This window comes from Mauremys mutica, chromosome 4 (assembly GCF_020497125.1).
Source record: "Mauremys mutica isolate MM-2020 ecotype Southern chromosome 4, ASM2049712v1, whole genome shotgun sequence".
Lineage (NCBI taxonomy): Eukaryota > Metazoa > Chordata > Testudines > Geoemydidae > Mauremys > Mauremys mutica.
Genome location: NC_059075.1, coordinates 144,944,232 through 144,962,573, shown reverse-complemented (window position 1 = coordinate 144,962,573; position 18,342 = coordinate 144,944,232). Strand labels below are relative to the sequence as shown.

General features: G+C 55.3%; 1 protein-coding gene across 1 annotated transcript; it reads right to left on the bottom strand.

Moving 5' to 3' along the window:
• Window positions 1-10,319: 10,319 nt before the first annotated feature.
• Window positions 10,320-15,131, bottom strand: OLFML3 (olfactomedin like 3). The gene is made up of 3 exons (XM_045016980.1): window positions 14,834-15,131; window positions 13,937-14,222; window positions 10,320-12,146 (listed from the first exon to the last, which is right to left on the bottom strand). Exons 1-3 carry the CDS (start codon window positions 14,939-14,941, stop codon window positions 11,362-11,364), a joined length of 1,179 nt encoding a protein of 392 aa, XP_044872915.1. The 5' UTR covers window positions 14,942-15,131; the 3' UTR covers window positions 10,320-11,361.
• Window positions 15,132-18,342: the final 3,211 nt, after the last annotated feature.

Here is an 18,342-nt window from a genome sequence, read left to right as displayed (position 1 = left end):
GGAGCTGCTCAGCACAGGGGTTGGGTGATGTGTCTTGCTGCTCTCCGGGGGTGGGTTTGCACTGATGGGGAAGAATCGCCTCACCTTTGAGTCCAGATAGTTTGCTGCGTGATTTAGGCCTGCCCAGGCGAGGATGGAAATTCAAGGGCAGGGGGCGCTCTCGCTGCAGCCTGCACGCTGTCCCGGGGCAGAGGGGGTGAGGAGAACTAAGAACTAGGCTGCTGGGATGGGATCTGCTTGTGCCAGCCCCAATGAACGAGAGATTCTAACCATGAGCCATGGGGCGACATTGTCACTTTAAAGAAACAAGGGCAGCGGCTCACTGGCCTTAGTGCCCCTTGGCAGACCCAGCACAATGCAGGGCCACACTGTGGCAGTGATCATACAGGGGAAATCAGCCAAACAGAATCCAGCCAACTCCCCCAATGGAGAGAGAGAGATTCCTCCGCTCTGTCCGTGGCCGTGGGGGATTTCTGCTTGCAGTGATTTCTGAGTATGTCATGGCTGCTGTCCTTCCCCATGAGCAGTCCAGGACAATGCGTGTCTGCTGACCCCTTCCTGCAGATTCCCTCGGAGGTCATGGCAGCAGCTCCTGCAGGGCAGGCGGCCTCCCTCCGAGTGTACAAAGGACATGTGACCAAACTCACCAGGCACCAGCATCCTCTACTCCTGCAGCCTCCTTCTCATTCGTCTGCACCTGTCTGACTTGTCAGGGCAACAGCTAGTCTGGGCAATATCTTTGTCTACCCAGCATCCCTATCATGCCCCATTGCACAGCTCCTGAGCGCAAGACTCAGCGACAGCCGCTGAGAAATGTTCACCTTAAAGAGTCAGATGTTTCTATTGCCTCCCATAGGGCTCAGGCATGGCCCATGCCCTTCTCTCCCACACCCAGTGGGGAGGCAGCAGGGGGCCATATCCAGGCCCTGCGGCCCCTGTCTCATGATAGGAGGTGGGAGGGTGCCCATCCGGCACATGGGAATATGGCAGTGGTTTAATCCAGGGCAGCACGGAGGGTGCTTTCAACCAGCCAAAGGAGAACTCTGCTTCCTTTGCCTTTTAAAGTTCTTTACAGCCCTTCCTCTGAATGATAAAACCCCAGGGGTGCCCCAGCAGGACAGCCCCCTCAGCCCTGCCAGGCTCCAAAATCCACATGAACCTTCCTAAGCGATGTGTCCAGTCCAAGGCAACCTGAGCGGTGTGACCTGACGTCATCGGTCCCGTTTATTGTTATCCCTTGAATGGTGTCTCTTTCCACTCTAAGACCGTAATGAATTTTTCCAGAACTGAATGATTGAAGGCGGGTTTGTTCCGTGTAACCCCAGAGCCAGTCTCACTTGCTGGAATGAAAACGCTGTTGTAGAGCAGACGTGATTTTTGTTGAAGTGCTTTTCAGCAGAGGTGATGCATAGAGGGTTATTATGAGGATTAATTAGTTGATGTTTGTAAAGAACTTGGAAGATGTGAAGTGCTGGCTGAGTGCTACTTTTCCTAAGCTGCTCAGGAATTGCAGCTGATTTTCCACTTTACTTCTGCTGCCCCTAAGTGTTTGTGCAAAATAAATTCTCCGTAAATATGTGGGAGCAATGGAGGCTGGTCTAAACAATAGCAGAGGGTGCTGGACTAGGGACTCCTTTACTCAGTAGCTTGACATAGTTTCTCAGTGTTTTCTTCCCCCAAATTCCCTGGAAAGAGTCCCTTCTAACTGATCATTTAAAGAGGCTACTTAGACTTGGGGGTGACATGCAGTGAGGGTCTCTGCCTCAGGCTAAGCCAGTCCCGGACAGATTTATGGCTGCCCTTGGAATAGTTGGGATATATCTTATAGATTTATTTTTGCTCTTCCAGCCATTCCCCCTCCCCGTCCGATTTTCCATTGAATGGTTAACTGTTTTACATCCAGCCCCCTTGTAGGATTAGTTCCTGCAGTAAAAATTGTTTTGCTTCTTTTTTCTGCATATTTTTCCAGCACTGTTTGTTGGAAGTTTTCCCCCAAGCAGTCCCAGTCTCCCCCTATACATCTCAGGGAAGTTCATAGAGGCCCCCTTTGGATTTAACCCACTGCTCCAGTGCCCTGGAAACTTCCTCCAATAAACCCTTTCAGTTCCACTGCTAAACTGCTGGGTTGCAATTCTTGACAGTACAGAACTACATGGATGATAAATTGTACATTCCCTGCTCCATGCAAATGGATCCAATCCCATCATGGAACCACTATGTGGGGGATGGGAGGGTGAGATCTTTTTTACTTTGCTTTTTTAAGAACTTAGTTTGACTTTGGTTTTGTCACTCAGATGATTTTATTTGGGAGACAGCGAAGGTATGTGGTGCTGATTACACTCAAGCATTAGGAGTGGGTGTAGCTCATACCACACATCCAAAGTTACACAGCAAACCTTATTTTATGTACATTTACACATTACATTAACTATACATTGCATCGCACTTTCTGGAATTGGCTTGGTTACGTTGTAGGAACCAATGTCTGCATGGCATGCTCTATGTACGCACTGTTTATGCACAACTTGCTTTTTACCTTATTTTATGTTTTAGGCTTGTTCTATGCATTGTTAACTTGTCCATTGTAAGTTGTTCCCTGAGTGTTCCCCCTTTTCTTAGCTAGTACAGATGTTCTGTTCCCAGCCTGCTGATCCATTCACCTCTTTAATCCAAAAAATAAGGCTTCACCCATGTCCAGTTACTCTTGTCGAGCCAAGCCTACATTAGCCATTATTACTGACCCCTTTCTCAACAGATACTAGGAGTGGAGCTCACACAGAGCACAAGTAACATATGAAATTGGCTCAGGTCATTTACCAGTGTTTGGTGTGGGGAGGAAATGCAGACATGGAATTCATCTGTGCAGAGAACCATGCAGCATCAGTATGAGTTACAGTATTTAGGGCTATCGACCCCTCTGCATCAGAAACTGCCCTGTGGCGGGAAAAAGGGCTCTCTGGTGGTGAAGGGGCTGGACTGGGAGATACGGATTCAGTTCCTGGCTCTGTCACAAACTTCCTGCATAGCCCTGGGCTAGTCACTTGATCTCTCTGGGCTTCAGGTCTCCAGCTGTCAAATGGAGACGATGATAATACTTCCCTTGTCCTAACCTTTGTCTGCTGTGGCTCTCCACTGTGTGTGCGCAGCACCCAGCACAGGGGGGTCCTGCTCTCAGGTTGGGCTTGTTAGGTGCTGCGGCAGGATAGAGAGACCACTTGCCCCTGGAGTTCTGATGGGGTCTGTGGGTGATCTCACCACGACCACCCCAGGTTCCTTTGGGATTAGAAGATTAGGAGTAGGAGACCAAAGGTTGCTCCTGTAGGCTCCCAGTGCAATCCAGCGGCAGAGAGCTCTCTCGTAGTTTCATTTTGAAACCAGCGAGAATTTCACAAGTCCCTTGGCAATGTGCCCCCTGGAGCGTTATTGGGACATACACACTTTCTGGTGCTAAGGGCTTTGATTTTGGTTTTATATCATGGAAATGAGAGCAGCCGCTTTCTTAGCCTGGGAAGGGCTCAGATGCTCTCCATGAGACTCATGCCTGTATCCCAACCTGTGAGAGATTCGCATTTTTCCTGGCCTTATTTCAGTGTCGTAAACCAAACTGTAATGATTCCTCTCTCATGATGTGGCTGAGCAGCACTCCCAGGACTCATGCCAAGCAGAGTCTAACCCTGATCAAACCCTCAGCCGAGCAGGAAGGGGGACATGGGGCAAGTGCCCTGAGGGCAGTGAAGCCCTGAGCCTGCCCCTCTGAACAGCGAGCTGCTCTCGGGAGAAAACAGGCACCAGTAAAAAGTGGCCGGATATGTCTGTGCGCGGGGAGGGCTCTTGTGAGCAGCCCCTCCCATTTATTCTGTTGCCTTCTCAAACTCCATTGCAGCCAGGGAGCCGGGAAGTATTGGCACAGCACCAATTGGCTGGCATGGAACAGACTTTAAGGAGGGAGGTCCTTTGGCCCTGTTAATTTCAGAAGAACGTGGCCAGAAAAGCCCAGGCTTCCTTTCTTTGTGGAGGGAGGTTACTTTTTGAAAGCAGAGAGTTGGTGCACATGAGATAAAACCAACCGCAGCCATGGCTTCCACGCCTCACCCTGTGCTTTCATCAGATGTTTGCTGTAAACAGATTTTTCATTTAGAAACTGGTGGGTTTCAGCAATTTCCCCAACACATTTTCTGCAGAGTGCCACAGCACCATGCAGACATTTAGGGTAGTTATTCTGCTCAGTTGGCATGGCAACGGGACAGGTACGGTACCTGGAGAGATTTCAGGCATATTACAATGCTGCTTTTTATTCTTTGTACCTTCTGCCCATTTTAAAATTGCACATAGGGATGTGCAGGAGACTTCCTCAACCATGGAGGACAGATTGCACTGACTGCAACTGGCAGGGACCTTGGGAACAAGGACATCACTCAGGTTTTTAAGTAGCTACATTGAGTTACCACACACGCTAAGTCGATGCTTGAAGACAGGAGAATGTCACTTGTTTATTGCCTCTGATATCTCTATGCATATGGCCATAGTGGATTGTAACCTCAATAGGGCTTCGTACAGACAGAACCCTGCCAGCAGCTCATTGTTTGCAAAATATTTCTTTCCTTGAATGAAACTGCAAAATGCTGCGAGGCACCAGGGGCAGCCAGCGGGGTGGAAGGAGCTGCAGGGGCCTTGGGGCAGAGAACTCGCTAGCTGCCTGTGGCGGTGTGAGAATGAGAAGGGAGAGGAGGTGTGGAGCATACAGCTTACAGCAGTCCAATGGGAACAGGGAGTGAGCATCATAGGAACACATCCCTTGTTAAAGCCACACTCTCAAAGAAACTGGAGATGGTGAAGCGCCATCCATCCTTTGAAGGGTTTCTCCAGCACTCATCATCAGCATCTAGGTGCGTCCAGGAAAATTCAGACTTGCACGGCAAGAATTCTAGTAAATTTAATGAGTCTTGGGATACGTCCAAACTGCAGCTGGGAGTTAACCCAGGCAGACGTGCTGAAAATAGCTGTGTGGACATTGGGCTGCAGCAGAGGCAGGGGCTCGCCACCCAAGCTCAGAGCCCTTCTGCAACGGGGGTCCGAACTCGGGTGGCAAGCCAGAGCCTCTGCCAGCATCCTCCCAGCTGTTTTAGTGCACGCCCCACTAACTCAAGTCTGTCGGCCCGGGTGGGGAGGCTCACGCCCAGCTGCTGTGGGGACATATCCTTGGACTCGTCTCTGCTACAGGAAGTTCTGCTTGGGCTGTGGACGTGATGTTTTTTTTTTCCTTTCCCATCCTGCTGCTGCAGTACAGCTCACCTCTCTAACAGAGCTGAAATATAAACAAATCTGTCTGAGATCTCTAAGCCCTGGCAAAGAACAGGACATGGGGAAAATCCCCCTCGATTTCTGCGTTCCCCCAGCAGAGAGGCAAGCAGCAAGAGATGAGCGCTCTGCTCCTCAGGCCCATGGAACTTTCCACACCAAGGGTCCAGCTCACCTGTGAGGAGACAGTTTGTGGAGTCAGAGAGTTTAAGGCCAGAAGGGGCCACTAGTTCGCAGGTTGCACCCATCACCTAGTCTGACCTACTGTATGCCACAGGCCCCCTCAGTTTCACCCACTTACCCTGTATGGAGCCCAATAATTCGTATCTGGGCAAAGCATCTTGCAGAAAGGCAGCCATTGGCTCGTGCTGGGCCTTTGCAGAACCCTGTAGTACCCAGCGTCAGGAGCTCATGGAGAAAAAGAACCTTTGACCATTGCTGATGAGGCTGCTGAGACAGCTCTTCCTGTACCAGCCCCAGACACACACGGGCTCTGGCAGGCTCCCGCTTTCAGCCTTTTCCTACCTTTACACATGTCACTTCCTGCTGATGGCCTCTCTGGTGTCCCAGCCTGGTGTTCCGGGACAGGCTTGATGGAATAAAAAGGTCCCCCTGCATCTTTTATTCTGAGAACTTGTCTGTCCAGTTCACCACCAGGGGAAGCCACAACATCTACACCATGGCGACGTTCACAGATTTTCCAATCAATTCATTCATGGTTTGCTGAGGAGAACATGGCTTCTCCCTGCAAAATTACTCCTCCAATAAAGCAAACTTCAAACAGGTTCTGGTGAGAAATAAGTGGTGCTTAAATATTGTTCAGGCCTCTGCACAGGTGACTTCCACCCTAGGTGGGAGACATTTTATAAATATGCCTGTATCTGTAATTTTCACTCCATGCATCTGAAGAAGTAGGATTTTTTACCCACAAAAGCTTATGCCCAAATAAATCTGTTAGTCTTTAAGGTGCTACCAGACTCTTTGTTATTCCTGTTACTCTAAAGCTACTGATCTGGAAAAGAGGGCAGTAAATTAACTTGACAGTTCACATAGCCCTTCACACTTGGATAATTTCTCTGCTTGACTCACAACATGCGTTGAACTTTTCACACCATGTATTTTAATCCCACTTTATACAACCAACCAATATTTTATGTGTAAAGGTGTTAAGATGGCTGTTGACTTGCTGGTGAGGTCTCTTGAAGGGATAAAGGAGCAGGTGAATGGCTTGAATGGCTAAATGCAGGGGGTGGAAGGGGTGTCACATTTGCCATATTGAGGTCCCATTGTACAGCAAACAGCTGTGGGAGCCTACCCCATCTAGCCATGAAGAAAGGAATGGTCACACCCTCTGGCTGAGAACCCAGGAAGTAACTGGCTCAGTCTGCAAAATCCTTGACCCTTTTGTAAATCCTTCCATGTTAAGTTCTGCTAGTAGAGGAACCCCAGCTAAATGGATTCGCTCAGGCTAATTCTGTTTCTCAGCCACTGACTGGAGGAACCAGTGTGCATGGCTAATTAGGCACAAGGTGTTAGCTGGGTTGTCCTGGTGAGGTCTCCCCGGAATGCTGGAGAGGAGAGAAATGCCCAGTAGAGAACGTAAAAGTGACTGAGTAGCCAAAGATCACACAGCAAGTGGGCGGCAGAGCCCAGAGAGAAGCCAGGTTGACTCAGTCCCCTGTTCCAACAACTGCAGTGCCCCCCGGTGCCACTCTTCCCACACCCCTTCACATGCCAGCTCCACATGAAGCATCCCTTGTGCGTGGAACGCCCCCACCCTGCCCACAACTATCCCCTTGTCCTCTCCCGTCTGCCACACTGCTCGGCTGTGTCGCCATTCCGGCTGTGCCCTAAGAGGTGGTGAGACTGGTCGCTAGGGAGAGATCGGGATAGTGAAGGGAACATCAGGACCCTGCAACACTCAGTGCATCCTTTCCACCCTGGCATGCAAGCCAGGCTGCTCTGTGGCTGCTTGGTAAGGTTGTGGGTCCTGGTGCAACGAAGCCGCCCAGTGCAGCAAACCCTCCTTTCCCTTGGCTCCTCCAGCTGGTCACTAGCTGCCAGAGAAGGCCCAGTGCTGAAGCCGTCATTGCTGAACTGACTCTCAGCTGATAGGGTCAAGGCCCTGGCGTTGTCAGATGCCCTCTCCTTGTGCACACCTCTCTGGGTGACTTACCACAGGCCACTCCATGCTAGGGTGTCCTTTGTGTGAGGCTTGCACCCAAAGCCCCCAGTAGGGTCAGGGCCCCATGGTGCTGGGTTGTGAAGACAGCCCCTAGCCTGAAGCACTTATGAGCTAAGACGCTGTTGAGCACTGCACACGTGCACACACACCCCAATCTGTGGCTGGTTGCTCCTGTGCTTGGCTGAATCTAACAGGGATTGTAAAGCTTCTCAGAGCTGAGAGCTGCTCTGCCTGTGCAGAGCCGAGCTGACTGCTGCGCAAGCTCTCTCAGGACTGTCCCCTTTGCTTGCTGCAGGCAGGCTCCCTCCTCGGCCCTTGGATCTCAGCTGCGAAGGTTTCTCTCCTCGGAGTGGGGCTCAGTCAATGGTTTCATGGTCATTTCAGAGTTACACAACAGTCGTGGTCTGACCACTGTGAAGCTTCAAAAAGAGAAGCTAGCGCCTGGCCCAGATAAGTCTGGTGTCTTCCCCATCCTATCCAAACGCCCCTGTTGGCCCACGTGGCACCCACGTACAACACATGGCCGTTCGCCCAAGCACTGCACAGCCAGCTCCTGAGATGCCTTATAGTTAGTGATTGCCTGTGAAAAAAAGGGAGGGACGGGGCACGAATGTATTGTGGCACATTTGTGCTAAGTCTACCAGTGTTTTTCATCAAATGGGTGTAATTCTCGCTCGGATCACAGCCCCATCACACCTGTGATTCCCTGGCTGGAATACTGACCTGGAACCCTCCTGCCTCCTTCAGCTGCACGCAGCTATTTGCCTCTTCCCCACGTACAGTTCCCAAGCCATTAGCTGCGCCCCCCTCCCCCATACAGCCGGTTTGGCTCTGGGCCCACCAAGGAGATGCCTTTCAAAAACAAGACATGGGGAATCCTAAAGCTGGCTGCAGTCATGGGCACCTGCACTGGCCTTTCCTCTCTGCTACTTACCGCCACTGGTGCAGCTCTGCCAGTGAGAGCCCTGAGGCAGCTGGTGCAGCAAGCAGGTTTAATGACACCATGGTGACAATGCTACCTACACTCGTATCGGCGGAGCCACACTGGTGGGGGAGGCTGGAGGAGATAAGGCCTTGGTGTGAGGTGATCGCCCCAGAATAGCCAAGGAAGCCCACTAGTCCCCTCCCGTGTGGTTCCTTTCCGCCAAGCCTCACTGTGCAAACAGCTGTGCATGTGAGCACGAACAGCTCAGCCTGCATTCCTCATGGCCTTGCTTTGAAGCTGTTGCTCCGGCCGGCAGCCCAGTTAAGCTTAAGAACATGTTGCTTTTTGAGTCTCTGCTCTGATCTTCGCAGGGAGTTTGTTTTTTGCACTGTAGTACGGCCAGAGCAGGTTGTTACTGGCTTGCGGGGCTGGCAGGAACCCAGCCAGAAGATGTAAGAGCCCGGCTGCTCCTGAACATGCTCAGGATGCCTTGCTGGCCGCAGTCCTTAGACACCCAAAGCCAAAGCCCTTCCCAGAGACTGAGGTCCAGTTTCCTAGGGGAGGTGCTTTGCTGAATGAGCCCTGGTCAAAGACAGGCATGGTCATCACAGATCCCCTGACTTCTCCTAGCATCCTCAGGGCTCTGCCCCAAGGCCTTGGCCTAATTCCCCCTCCCTGCCATGCTGGGTGCTGTTGGCGCTCTGGCTGCTGCCCTCCACACTGAGGTGGTAGCATTTCAGAGGGGCTGGTTAGGGTGTGGGACTCCGCAAGGATGATGACCCGGGGGACTGGCACCGCAGCTCAGCCACGTGGTCCCAACCTCCTGTGACAAAGGCTTTGTCTTCACTTCTGGCAAGGTCTGTGCTACCTCGGGGTGACTAACGCACCAGGGAAGACAAGGCATGGTAGCTGTACCACATGGGCAGCTCTCTTCCCTACGGGCCATGCTCTGCCAGGCCCCAGGACCCCATGGGCTGTGTGTAGCTGTGTGACTGAGGCTCCGAAGCCTGGTCCCATCCTGCAGCCGGGCAGGGCATGTTGTGACTCTGCAGGCGTTGGAGGGCCCCAACCAAGCCCCATAGTAATGCAGACAGCCAGAAGCAGACATCTGCCCCAGCCTCCTGGCCTGGCAGCAGGAACCCAGGCTGGGAGCAGGGGCGAGGGACCCATGGGTGGCAGTGTTCTCGCAGGTCCAGCACAGACCCTTGGGGTGGGAATGTCAGACCCCTCCTTGACTACTTGCCTGCCAGCTTGAACACAAGTAATGTATTTAACTCTTCTTTGAGCTGGTCTTTCCCTATCTGCTCTAGCACTCCTTGCCCCTGGCTGTTACATTAATGGTGTTAAGTGTCCAGTTACAATTGACCTATTTAGGGAGGACTGAAGCAAAACAGGCATTAAGCAGCTCAGCCTTCTTGATGTCATGTGTTATTAGCGCTAAGTGGCGGATGTACACTTGCCTTCATCTTCCTCTTGCTCCCAATGTATTTATAGAACCTTTTCCTATTGCCTTTTATGTCCCTTCCTGCGTGTCGCTCATTTTATGCCTTGCCTCTCTGATTTTGTCCCTACATGCGTGTGCTGTTCTTCTGTGCTCCTCCCTAGCAGGAATAGTCATGATAAAGCTAAGACAGCGCGGGGATGCACGGCAGCCTCACTTTGTAACCTGCTCCACACCAGCAGCTGCAGGGCCAGGCATGCTGCAGCAGGAATAAATTAACTCTCCATTTCTGGACCTGCTGTGCAGCCAAGGGACCCCCGCTGCCAGCCTGTCCTGACATGTCTGGGCCTTTGCTTCAGCCCGCCATGTGTGTGAGCAATGATTAACTTTGCTAAAGATCAGTCATGGATCAAGGCCAGGGCGGGACTCTCACAGGTAGGTGGGGAGGGAAGAAACCAGGGCAAGACTAGGAGAGTGGAAAATCCTTTATTACACAAGATTTTCTTTGGCTGCCTTCATCCTGAGGAGCTGGGGTTTGTGCTCTGGCTCTAAGAGCATTCCCCGCGCCGCATTCCCACTCCAAAACCGTTCTCGGGGGTGGGGAATGTGCGGGTGGATTACTAGTGTAGTCCAAGTGCAGCGACAGCGTTTGTGGGAGACAAGCTAGTCCATACAAAAGGGGGAAGAAAGCAGGTTGCCGTGTGTTTCGAGGGGGCACAACAGTATCTTAGCAGGAACCGAGCCACAGCATGGTCAGTGCAAAGTCTCTAGGCGCGCCGAGGTGGAACTAGGGCAGCAGCCTGTAGCTGGATACATTTATCTAAAATCAACCAGGAGGTGGCTGTTCACACCGAGTGTGGGGCAGAGCACGGCGTGTGCCGCTCTAGGTCACGCCTCACTGATCGCTGTGAGAGCGCCGGAAAAACGTCAGCGTGATGTTCAGGCTGCTGAACCCACCCCCGACAGAGAGAAAGGCCCTTCTGTGGAACAGCACCAGGAGTGCACCATGGCAGGCCAAGCGGGAGCTGCCTTCGCCCAGGGAGGCCCCGCACACAGCTCCCTCTCTGAGGGCTCCAGCCAAGCCGACTTGCTGGTGACGGCTCCTTGAAGCTTTTTATTTTAAACCCTGTTAAATAACCCCAAACTTCCTGATGCTGAGAGTTGATGCCCAACGAAGTAACGGCTCCCTGCGTCCCTGGGGCTCATGCTGTCGGCCTGTGGCTGCCCCCTTACTGCCCAAGTGAGCAGGGGATCCCATGGCTGGTGCCATGGGGCCCTGCTGCAGTGAGCTGGGGCATGTCAGTCAAGTGGCAGGGCTGGCCGGGGAGCTGCAGCACCGTTCACAGTCACGGAGAGACGGGAGCAGTGGTGGGCGTGTGGCCCTTGCGTTAGCTCTGAGGAGCTGGCTCTGCCACCCTGAGGCAGGCTGGGCACTTGTGGACTGCACAGGCCAGGCACCGCTCAGCGTGAGGCAGGGTGGCAGAGCGAGGTGCAGGGCCGGGTCGGCCCCTCTCAGATCTCCAGTTTCTTCTTCATCTCCATCCTGTAGATGATCTGGTAGCCATCGTCCCAGGCGTAGATCTGCCGCTCCTTGGGGTTGTACTTCATGCTGGAATGAGACCCATAGCGCTTGGGGAAGTACACCAAGGCGGCGTCCTCGGGCGTCATGGCGCCACTAACGTCAAAGACGCACTGCACGCGGGAGCGGCTGGGCAGCCTCGTGTTGTACACCACGTAGAGTGCCCCGCAGATGACAAAGGCACTCTCCGCGTTCTCCCGTGGGCATGGCGTGTCCCACATCTGCTCTATGTCCAGGGAGACGGGGTCCAACTTGGCCAGGCAGATGTTCTTCTCGTTCTCCCTGGTGGCGTAGATGGCCCATAGCCCTTCCTCATCAGCTGCTATGTCGATGTAGTTGAAGGCAGAGAGGCCAAAGACAGGTACCTGCTCTTCGGCTGGGAACACGGAGCTGTCCACAATGGTCTTGTTGGCCAAGCTGAACTTGATGACCTGGAAGGTGCCCTGCTGCCGAATGTAGTAGAGATGCCCCCCATATACCAGGTGCCCGGTGCCTACCCAGGGGTAGGGCAGCTTGATGCGGGCTGCCTTCCGCGTGGCGGAAAACAGCGTAAACTCCCTCATCCTGGGGAACACATAGACGGTGTCATTTCTGGAGCCATCGAAGACGTAGATCTTCTCCGAGCTCCCCACGGGGTCCTTGGTCCACAGCCCAGCACTGCTGCCAAATTTCTTCAGGATCTTCATGGCTTTCACCTGGGAGATGGTGTCACTGCAATCTGCGAGGGTGCAGGAGAGCCTGTGAGAACCAGCCCCCAGCAGCCAGCCAGGGCCCCAAGTGCCTTCACACCCTCCCTGGGCACCTCAGCACAGGGGCTTGGGACTCCACCCCCCAGCGGGAGAAGCACCTGGGAGAAGGAAGAGGGGTCTTTAGCAGAGAATATTTAGGGAGGGCTTTACTTCTGAGTCCTTACGGCAGGACAATCTGATTCCTCCTCAGTGACATCACCTACAGATGCAGGGAGGTCAGCCCCTGACCTGAGCCCTGCAAATACAAATTACTTTCCTCTTCCTAGGGTTTAGTACTGCTTATTATAACCCTGCTGCCTCAGGGTTTGGTACGTTTTCCCAGCACTGTCGTATCTGGGCGCCTTCCACAGAAAATCCACAGCAGTTGTGCAGTGGCCTCCCTGGAGCCCCTGGCTCCTTCCCTGCTTGGGGGTAGCACTCCGCTCGGGATGGGGGAGGGCTTGGGTTTAGGGGGTCTCAGGTGTGAAGGAGAAAGGTGTTTATCAAACAGGAAGGTTTTGCTGCATTTCCCAGACTCTGGATTTGCCTCTAGAAGTTGGTTTCCCAGCTCTCGTATGCTCTCATGTCCCCCACAGGCCATGAGAACCGAGGGTGGGAACTTGGCAGGTAGGGCCTTGTGTGTAATGTACTGAGTCCCTCGAGCTGTCTACCTCAGGCAGATCTGCACCAAGCTGCTGGCTCCTGCTGGGTCCTGAGGGAGGGCAGCAACCTTACTATGCCCACAACCTCCAGAGTAAAACCTGCTGTTTTTTCCTGCCCTGCCTGGAGTCACCAAGCAGCATCAGCTGCTTCGTAGGCCCCTAACCAGGCCAAATTGGCCAAAGTGCTCAGCCTGCAGGTCCCCCATGGGGCCGGCTTTGCCAGGAACTCAGCACCCAGCCTGCCCCCAAGAGCTGCACTACCTGCAATCTCCAGGAGGCTCAAGCAAAGCACCCAAAACACACCATTTTTGAAAACTGTTTCGCAAGCCTCTTTGTTTAAGAGGGAGCCTGAACCAAACTTCCCCATCCCTTTAGCCGCTCCAGTGCTGCCGGGAAGCAGGCACTGATTTGTTCAGGCAGCTGCATGTTTCTCCCTGGGGCTGCTTTCCCTGCTCCAACAGGCACCTCCGTTCTGATGCTCAGGGAACTGATTGGACTCGTGGTACTGAAATGTTGTAAATCTTTCAGTCCCTGCATGCAGCAGTGCAGGACTCCTGGGGGCCGAGCAGCTCTGTGGTCCCTAGAGTGCTGCATGCCCAGGGATGGAGGGCAGGGGAAGACCATGGAGCACGAATGTGCCAGGAGACGGAGGGCAGCAGGACTGGGCGAGCCCCTCACCAGCAAGTGGCAGGAGTCAGGCATTCAATGGAGAGCACAATGAGAGCATGGAGCAGGCGTTCAGTGACAGCTGAGCTTGGGGACCCGTTGGGCTAGGCAGTGTGGATCCTAGGAGACAGCCCCTGCCCCACATGCGGACAGTCTACAGGGGGTCATGACCTCATTGTAGGGACAGGGAGCTGAGGCACCGAGACATGATGTGACACACAGCAGAGCCCGACCTGCACACAGATCTCAGCCCAGGGCCGACCCCACAGATCCATGGGCCGACGGACCCGTCCGGGGGAGAATTTTGCCTGGGCAGGGGTGGGGCAGGGGCAGGACGGTACTCCAGCCGGTGGCTCTGTACCTACACCAACACTCCTCAGCAGCTCCCCGTGAGAGTGTCTAGGCACCGCCCGAGGAGCATTTCGCTGGCTGGGGGAGACGCGTGCCCTCACCTGTCAGCTTATCGTACTTCTCGTTCTTCCTCTTTTTGGCTGTGGAGACCTGGTTCTCCATCAGCTTCTCATCCACCTCCACACAGGACGGAACGGGGTTCTGCGTCTCTAGATAGTCCACCTCGCGCTCCAGCCGGTCCACCCGCACTGCCGTGTTCTCCACCTCCGTGCGCAGCCTGTCCTGCTCCTTCTCCATGTTCTCCAGCATTGTGATCACCTGGCTCTTGAACTCGCGCAACTCGGTGGAGTAGCGGCTGCTCTGGTCATGCCACTGGGAAATCCTTTCCTGGGGGATGGGAGGGTGAGGTGCTGGGGCCCCTATTTCCTGGAGCGGGCTAGCGCAGAGTGTACGGGGGGCAGCCCTCTCCCTCCCCCCGGCCATCTGGGCCTGTGACTAATGCCATTCTCATGGGTCATGCAGTGACTGGCAGCACCGTTCGCATGCCTGACAGTGTGTGCATGGCTTCGCGTTACCCCCAGCCCTGTCCACGATGCCCTGGAACAGCTGCCCCCATCCTGCTCTGAATAGCAGTGGCTGGAGGGAAGTTTGGAGACCCGCTCTGGCCCCAGCTCTCCTGCACTCCCCTAGCTGGCCACCTGCACAGGCAGCTCCTGCTCCAACACTCATCTCAGCTGTTGGCACCATGCAGAACACGTCCTCCCGGCTCCTCTCTCCCACCCAGCTCCTCTGTACTCACAGCACTGCGGGATGGGGCCCCTTCACCCAGCCTCCCCCCCACCCAGAGCCAGCATTAGCTTTGCTTTGAGTGCTGGTAAAACAGCATCGACTGAGCAGGAGAACCACGCTGGGAACGCGGCGGGTTGGGGAAAAGCCTGAGCCAGGCCTGGCACTGCTCCCCCACAGCAAGGAGGGGTGATGCAGAGACGTGCGCTTACCTCCAAGGCGCCAAATCTCCTCTCCATGTACTCCATGAACTGCTGCTGCTGAGCGCTGCTGGCCCCTGCCAGGAGCAGGGCAAGGAGGAGGCTGAGTCTTGGGGCCATGGCTGGCCTGGGAAGGCAGCGCTGCTCTGCCTAGCAGGGTGGGCTCCGAGCTGGGCTCCAGCTCACGGCTTTGGAATGTTTGGACAGTTCCTGGGGGCGGAACGCTGCCTCATTCGCTGGCCTTTATTAAATCCAGATGGCTCAGAAGAGGGGCTGCTTGGTGCCAAAGGAAAACAGCTCCAAGCGCCTTAACCCCTTCGTGGCCTGGGAGCCAGGGATAGAAGCAGCTGCAGCAAAAGACTACGCCACAGTCCCAGTTGGCTTTCCCAAGCATTGATGCAGCCCGGCTTCTCAGCAGGGTGGCAGGCAGGCTCTGTCATTGCTCAGTTTATGCAACGTGCAGGTTAGCTGCTGATTTTAGCTCTTCCCATCTCCCCATGGCTACGCTAGGACGGGGCTCTGTCTGTCTAGGCATGGCACATGCATGGCCTGGCACCACACCTGTGTGCCTTAGGATGGAGCACGATCCTTACCACAGAGCCTTGCTGGGGGGGGGGGGGGGGGGGGCCTTGGCTGAGTGACTCACTCCTTTCTGCCCGATTCTCCCGGGGATACGCTACACACGCCTCAGCCCCAGTCTCGCAGCGCAGGGGCAGGAGTGGCGGAACATTGCTGTACCGGACTAACGGCTCCTGGAAGGCGGGTTGTGGTGGTGGTGATCTGTGGGCTGGTTGCACCAAGAGGCTGAACTGAGATCGGTCCCCCATTGCGCTGAGTGCTGCACATACACATCATGCGAGACAGTTCCTGCCCCAGAGAACTTAGTCTGGATAGACAAAGGGTGGGAGGGGAAACCGAGGCGCGCAGCAGCGACGTGACTTGGCCAAGGCTGTAGAGCAGGTCAGCGGCAGAGCTGGGCACAGGGCCAGGTCCTGAGAGCCAGGCACTTTGCTGTAAGCTGTGACCTAGCAGTGACTCCAGCCCCCCCCCCCCCCCCGGCCCCTCAGCACAGCTAGAGGGTCCACCACAGCCAGCGGGGGATGGAACGCCCGCACAGTCTTTGCAGGAGGGGGTGGGATGTTTCCTTTCAGAGGTTAACCTCTGTCACTGGAATTCCCGGCCCCCGCGCTTCAAGGGGAGTTAAACAAAACCAAGTGTGTCAGTGGCAGGCAGGGGGCTGTGCAGAAACTACTCCAAAGGAAACAGAGCCAGGCCTGCTGAGATGCTGCTTACAGGGAAAAGCTGGCTTGTTACTGAACAGCCCTTGGTACCAGAGTGTCAGCTTCATAGGGAGGATGGCCACAAGGCGCCACAGCCAGTGACCCATCTCTGCAACACCCCGGCCTGAGCCTGGCACCAGCACACACAATGGTGGCCCGAGGGGAACACTAAGTGTCTGATGTAGAGCCAAGGCTCAGCGCTCCGACAGGGCGTGATGGTTACCCAAGGCTCAGCGCTCCGACAGGGCGTGATGGTTCTCCAAGGCTCAGGGCTCCGACGGGGCGTGATGGTTCTCCAAGGCTCAGGGCTCCGACGGGGCGTGATGGTTCTCCAAGGCTCAGGGCTCCGACGGGGCGTGATGGTTCTCCAAGGCTCAGGGCTCCGACGGGGCGTGATGGTTACCCAAGGCTCAGCACTCCGACAGGGCGTGATGGTTCTCCGAGGCTCAGCGCTCCAACGGGGCGTGATGGTTCTCCAAGGCTCAGGGCTCCGACGGGGTGTGATGGTTCTCCAAGGCTCAGCGCTCCGACGGGGCGTGATGGTTACCCAAGGCTCAGGGCTCCGACGGGGCGTGATTGTTCACCAAAGCTCAGGGCTCCCACGGGGCGTGATAGTTCTCCAAGGCTCAGCGCTCCGACGGGGCGTGATGGTTACCCAAGGCTCAGCGCTCCGACGGGGCGTGATGGTTCTCCAAGGCTCAGGGCTCCGACGGGGCGTGATGGTTACCCAAGGCTCAGCGCTCCGACGGGGCGTGATGGTTCTCCAAGGCTCAGCGCTCCGACGGGGCGTGATGGTTACCCAAGGCTCAGCGCTCCGACGGGGCGTGATGGTTCTCCAAGGCTCAGGGCTCCGACGGGGCGTGATGGTTACCCAAGGCTCAGGGCTCCGACGGGGCGTGATGGTTACCCAAGGCTCAGGGCTCCGACGGGGCGTGATGGTTACCCAAGGCTCAGTGCTCCGACGGGGCGTGATGGTTACCCAAGGCTCAGTGCTCCGACGGGGCGTGATGGTTCTCCAAGGCTCAGCACTCCGACGGGGCGTGATGGTTCTCCAAGGCTCAGCACTCCGACGGGGCGTGATAGTTCTCCAAGGCTCAGGGCTCCGACGGGGCGTGATGGTTACCCAAGGCTCAGCGCTCCGACGGGGCGTGATGGTTACCCAAGGCTCAGGGCTCCGACGGGGCGTGATGGTTCTCCAAGGCTCAGGGCTCCGACGGGGCGTGATGGTTACCCAAGGCTCAGGGCTCCGACGGGGCGTGATGGTTACCCAAGGCTCAGCGCTCCTACGGGGCGTGATGGTTCTCCAAGGCTCAGCGCTCCGACGGGGCGTGATGGTTCTCCAAGGCTCAGCACTCCGACGGGGCGTGATGGTTACCCGAGGCTCAGGGCTCCGACGGGGCGTGATGGTTACCCAAGGCTCAGGGCTCCGACGGGGCGTGATGGTTACCCAAGGCTCAGGGCTCCGACGGGGCGTGATGGTTACCCAAGGCTCAGCGCTCCGACGGGGCGTGATGGTTACCCAAGGCTCAGGGCTCCGACGGGGCGTGATGGTTACCCAAGGCTCAGCGCTCCGACGGGGCGTGATGGTTACCCAAGGCTCAGGGCTCCGACGGGGCGTGATGGTTACCGTCACAACCAGGGGCTATTGACAGTAATTAGGACATTGGCTGAGGGAGAAAGAGTGGGGCTGCTCAGAGCTTAAACTAATCCCTGAATTTGACCCCAAGTAACACATAGTTTCAGTGCTCCCAACAGTGCATTTTTGGGGTGAATTTACTGTTCACCAAAAGGATTTTACTCAGCTCTGCTGCCCCCAGCAACTCTGCCAACGACCAATGCCTGGGCAGAGGGACAAACAGGGGCACCCTGGCTTCTCCCCCTTGTCTGCTTCTTACCATCCCTGCCCTGAAGACCTGAAGGTCCGTGCTGTCTACATGTGGACACCAGGAGTGCTGCTGTAATGGAAAGTGCTGTCTCCTCCCCTGGAGTGTGAGCCCCTGACCAGGCAGGGGTGGGATGGAAAAGCCACACTTGAGACAGGCCCTGGGAGCACTGGCTCCATAGCTGAGATCTGGGCTGTACTAGGATTGGACTGGGTGACAGAAGTGGCCCTGTGGTGTTGCACAACCACTCTGGTGTCCTTTGCATCCATTAGTTTGTTTTACTTCCTAGCAAAAATCCAGGGTGGGGGGCATGTTATAATAAGGCTTGTCACATAAAACTGCCTCTGGTTAACAGACC

Bases quoted from the DNA above. Each gene is read 5' to 3' on its own strand.
- OLFML3 (XM_045016980.1), bottom strand. From the start codon at position 14,941: ATGGCCCCAAGACTCAGCCTCCTCCTTGCCCTGCTCCTGGCAGGGGCC. The intron at 14,223-14,833 runs GTAAGCGCACGT...CCCATCCCCCAG, and splicing joins GGAGATTTGGCGCCTTGGAG to GAAAGGATTTCCCAGTGGCA. The intron at 12,147-13,936 runs GTGAGGGCACGC...GCACCCTCGCAG, and splicing joins GAAGTACGATAAGCTGACAG to ATTGCAGTGACACCATCTCC.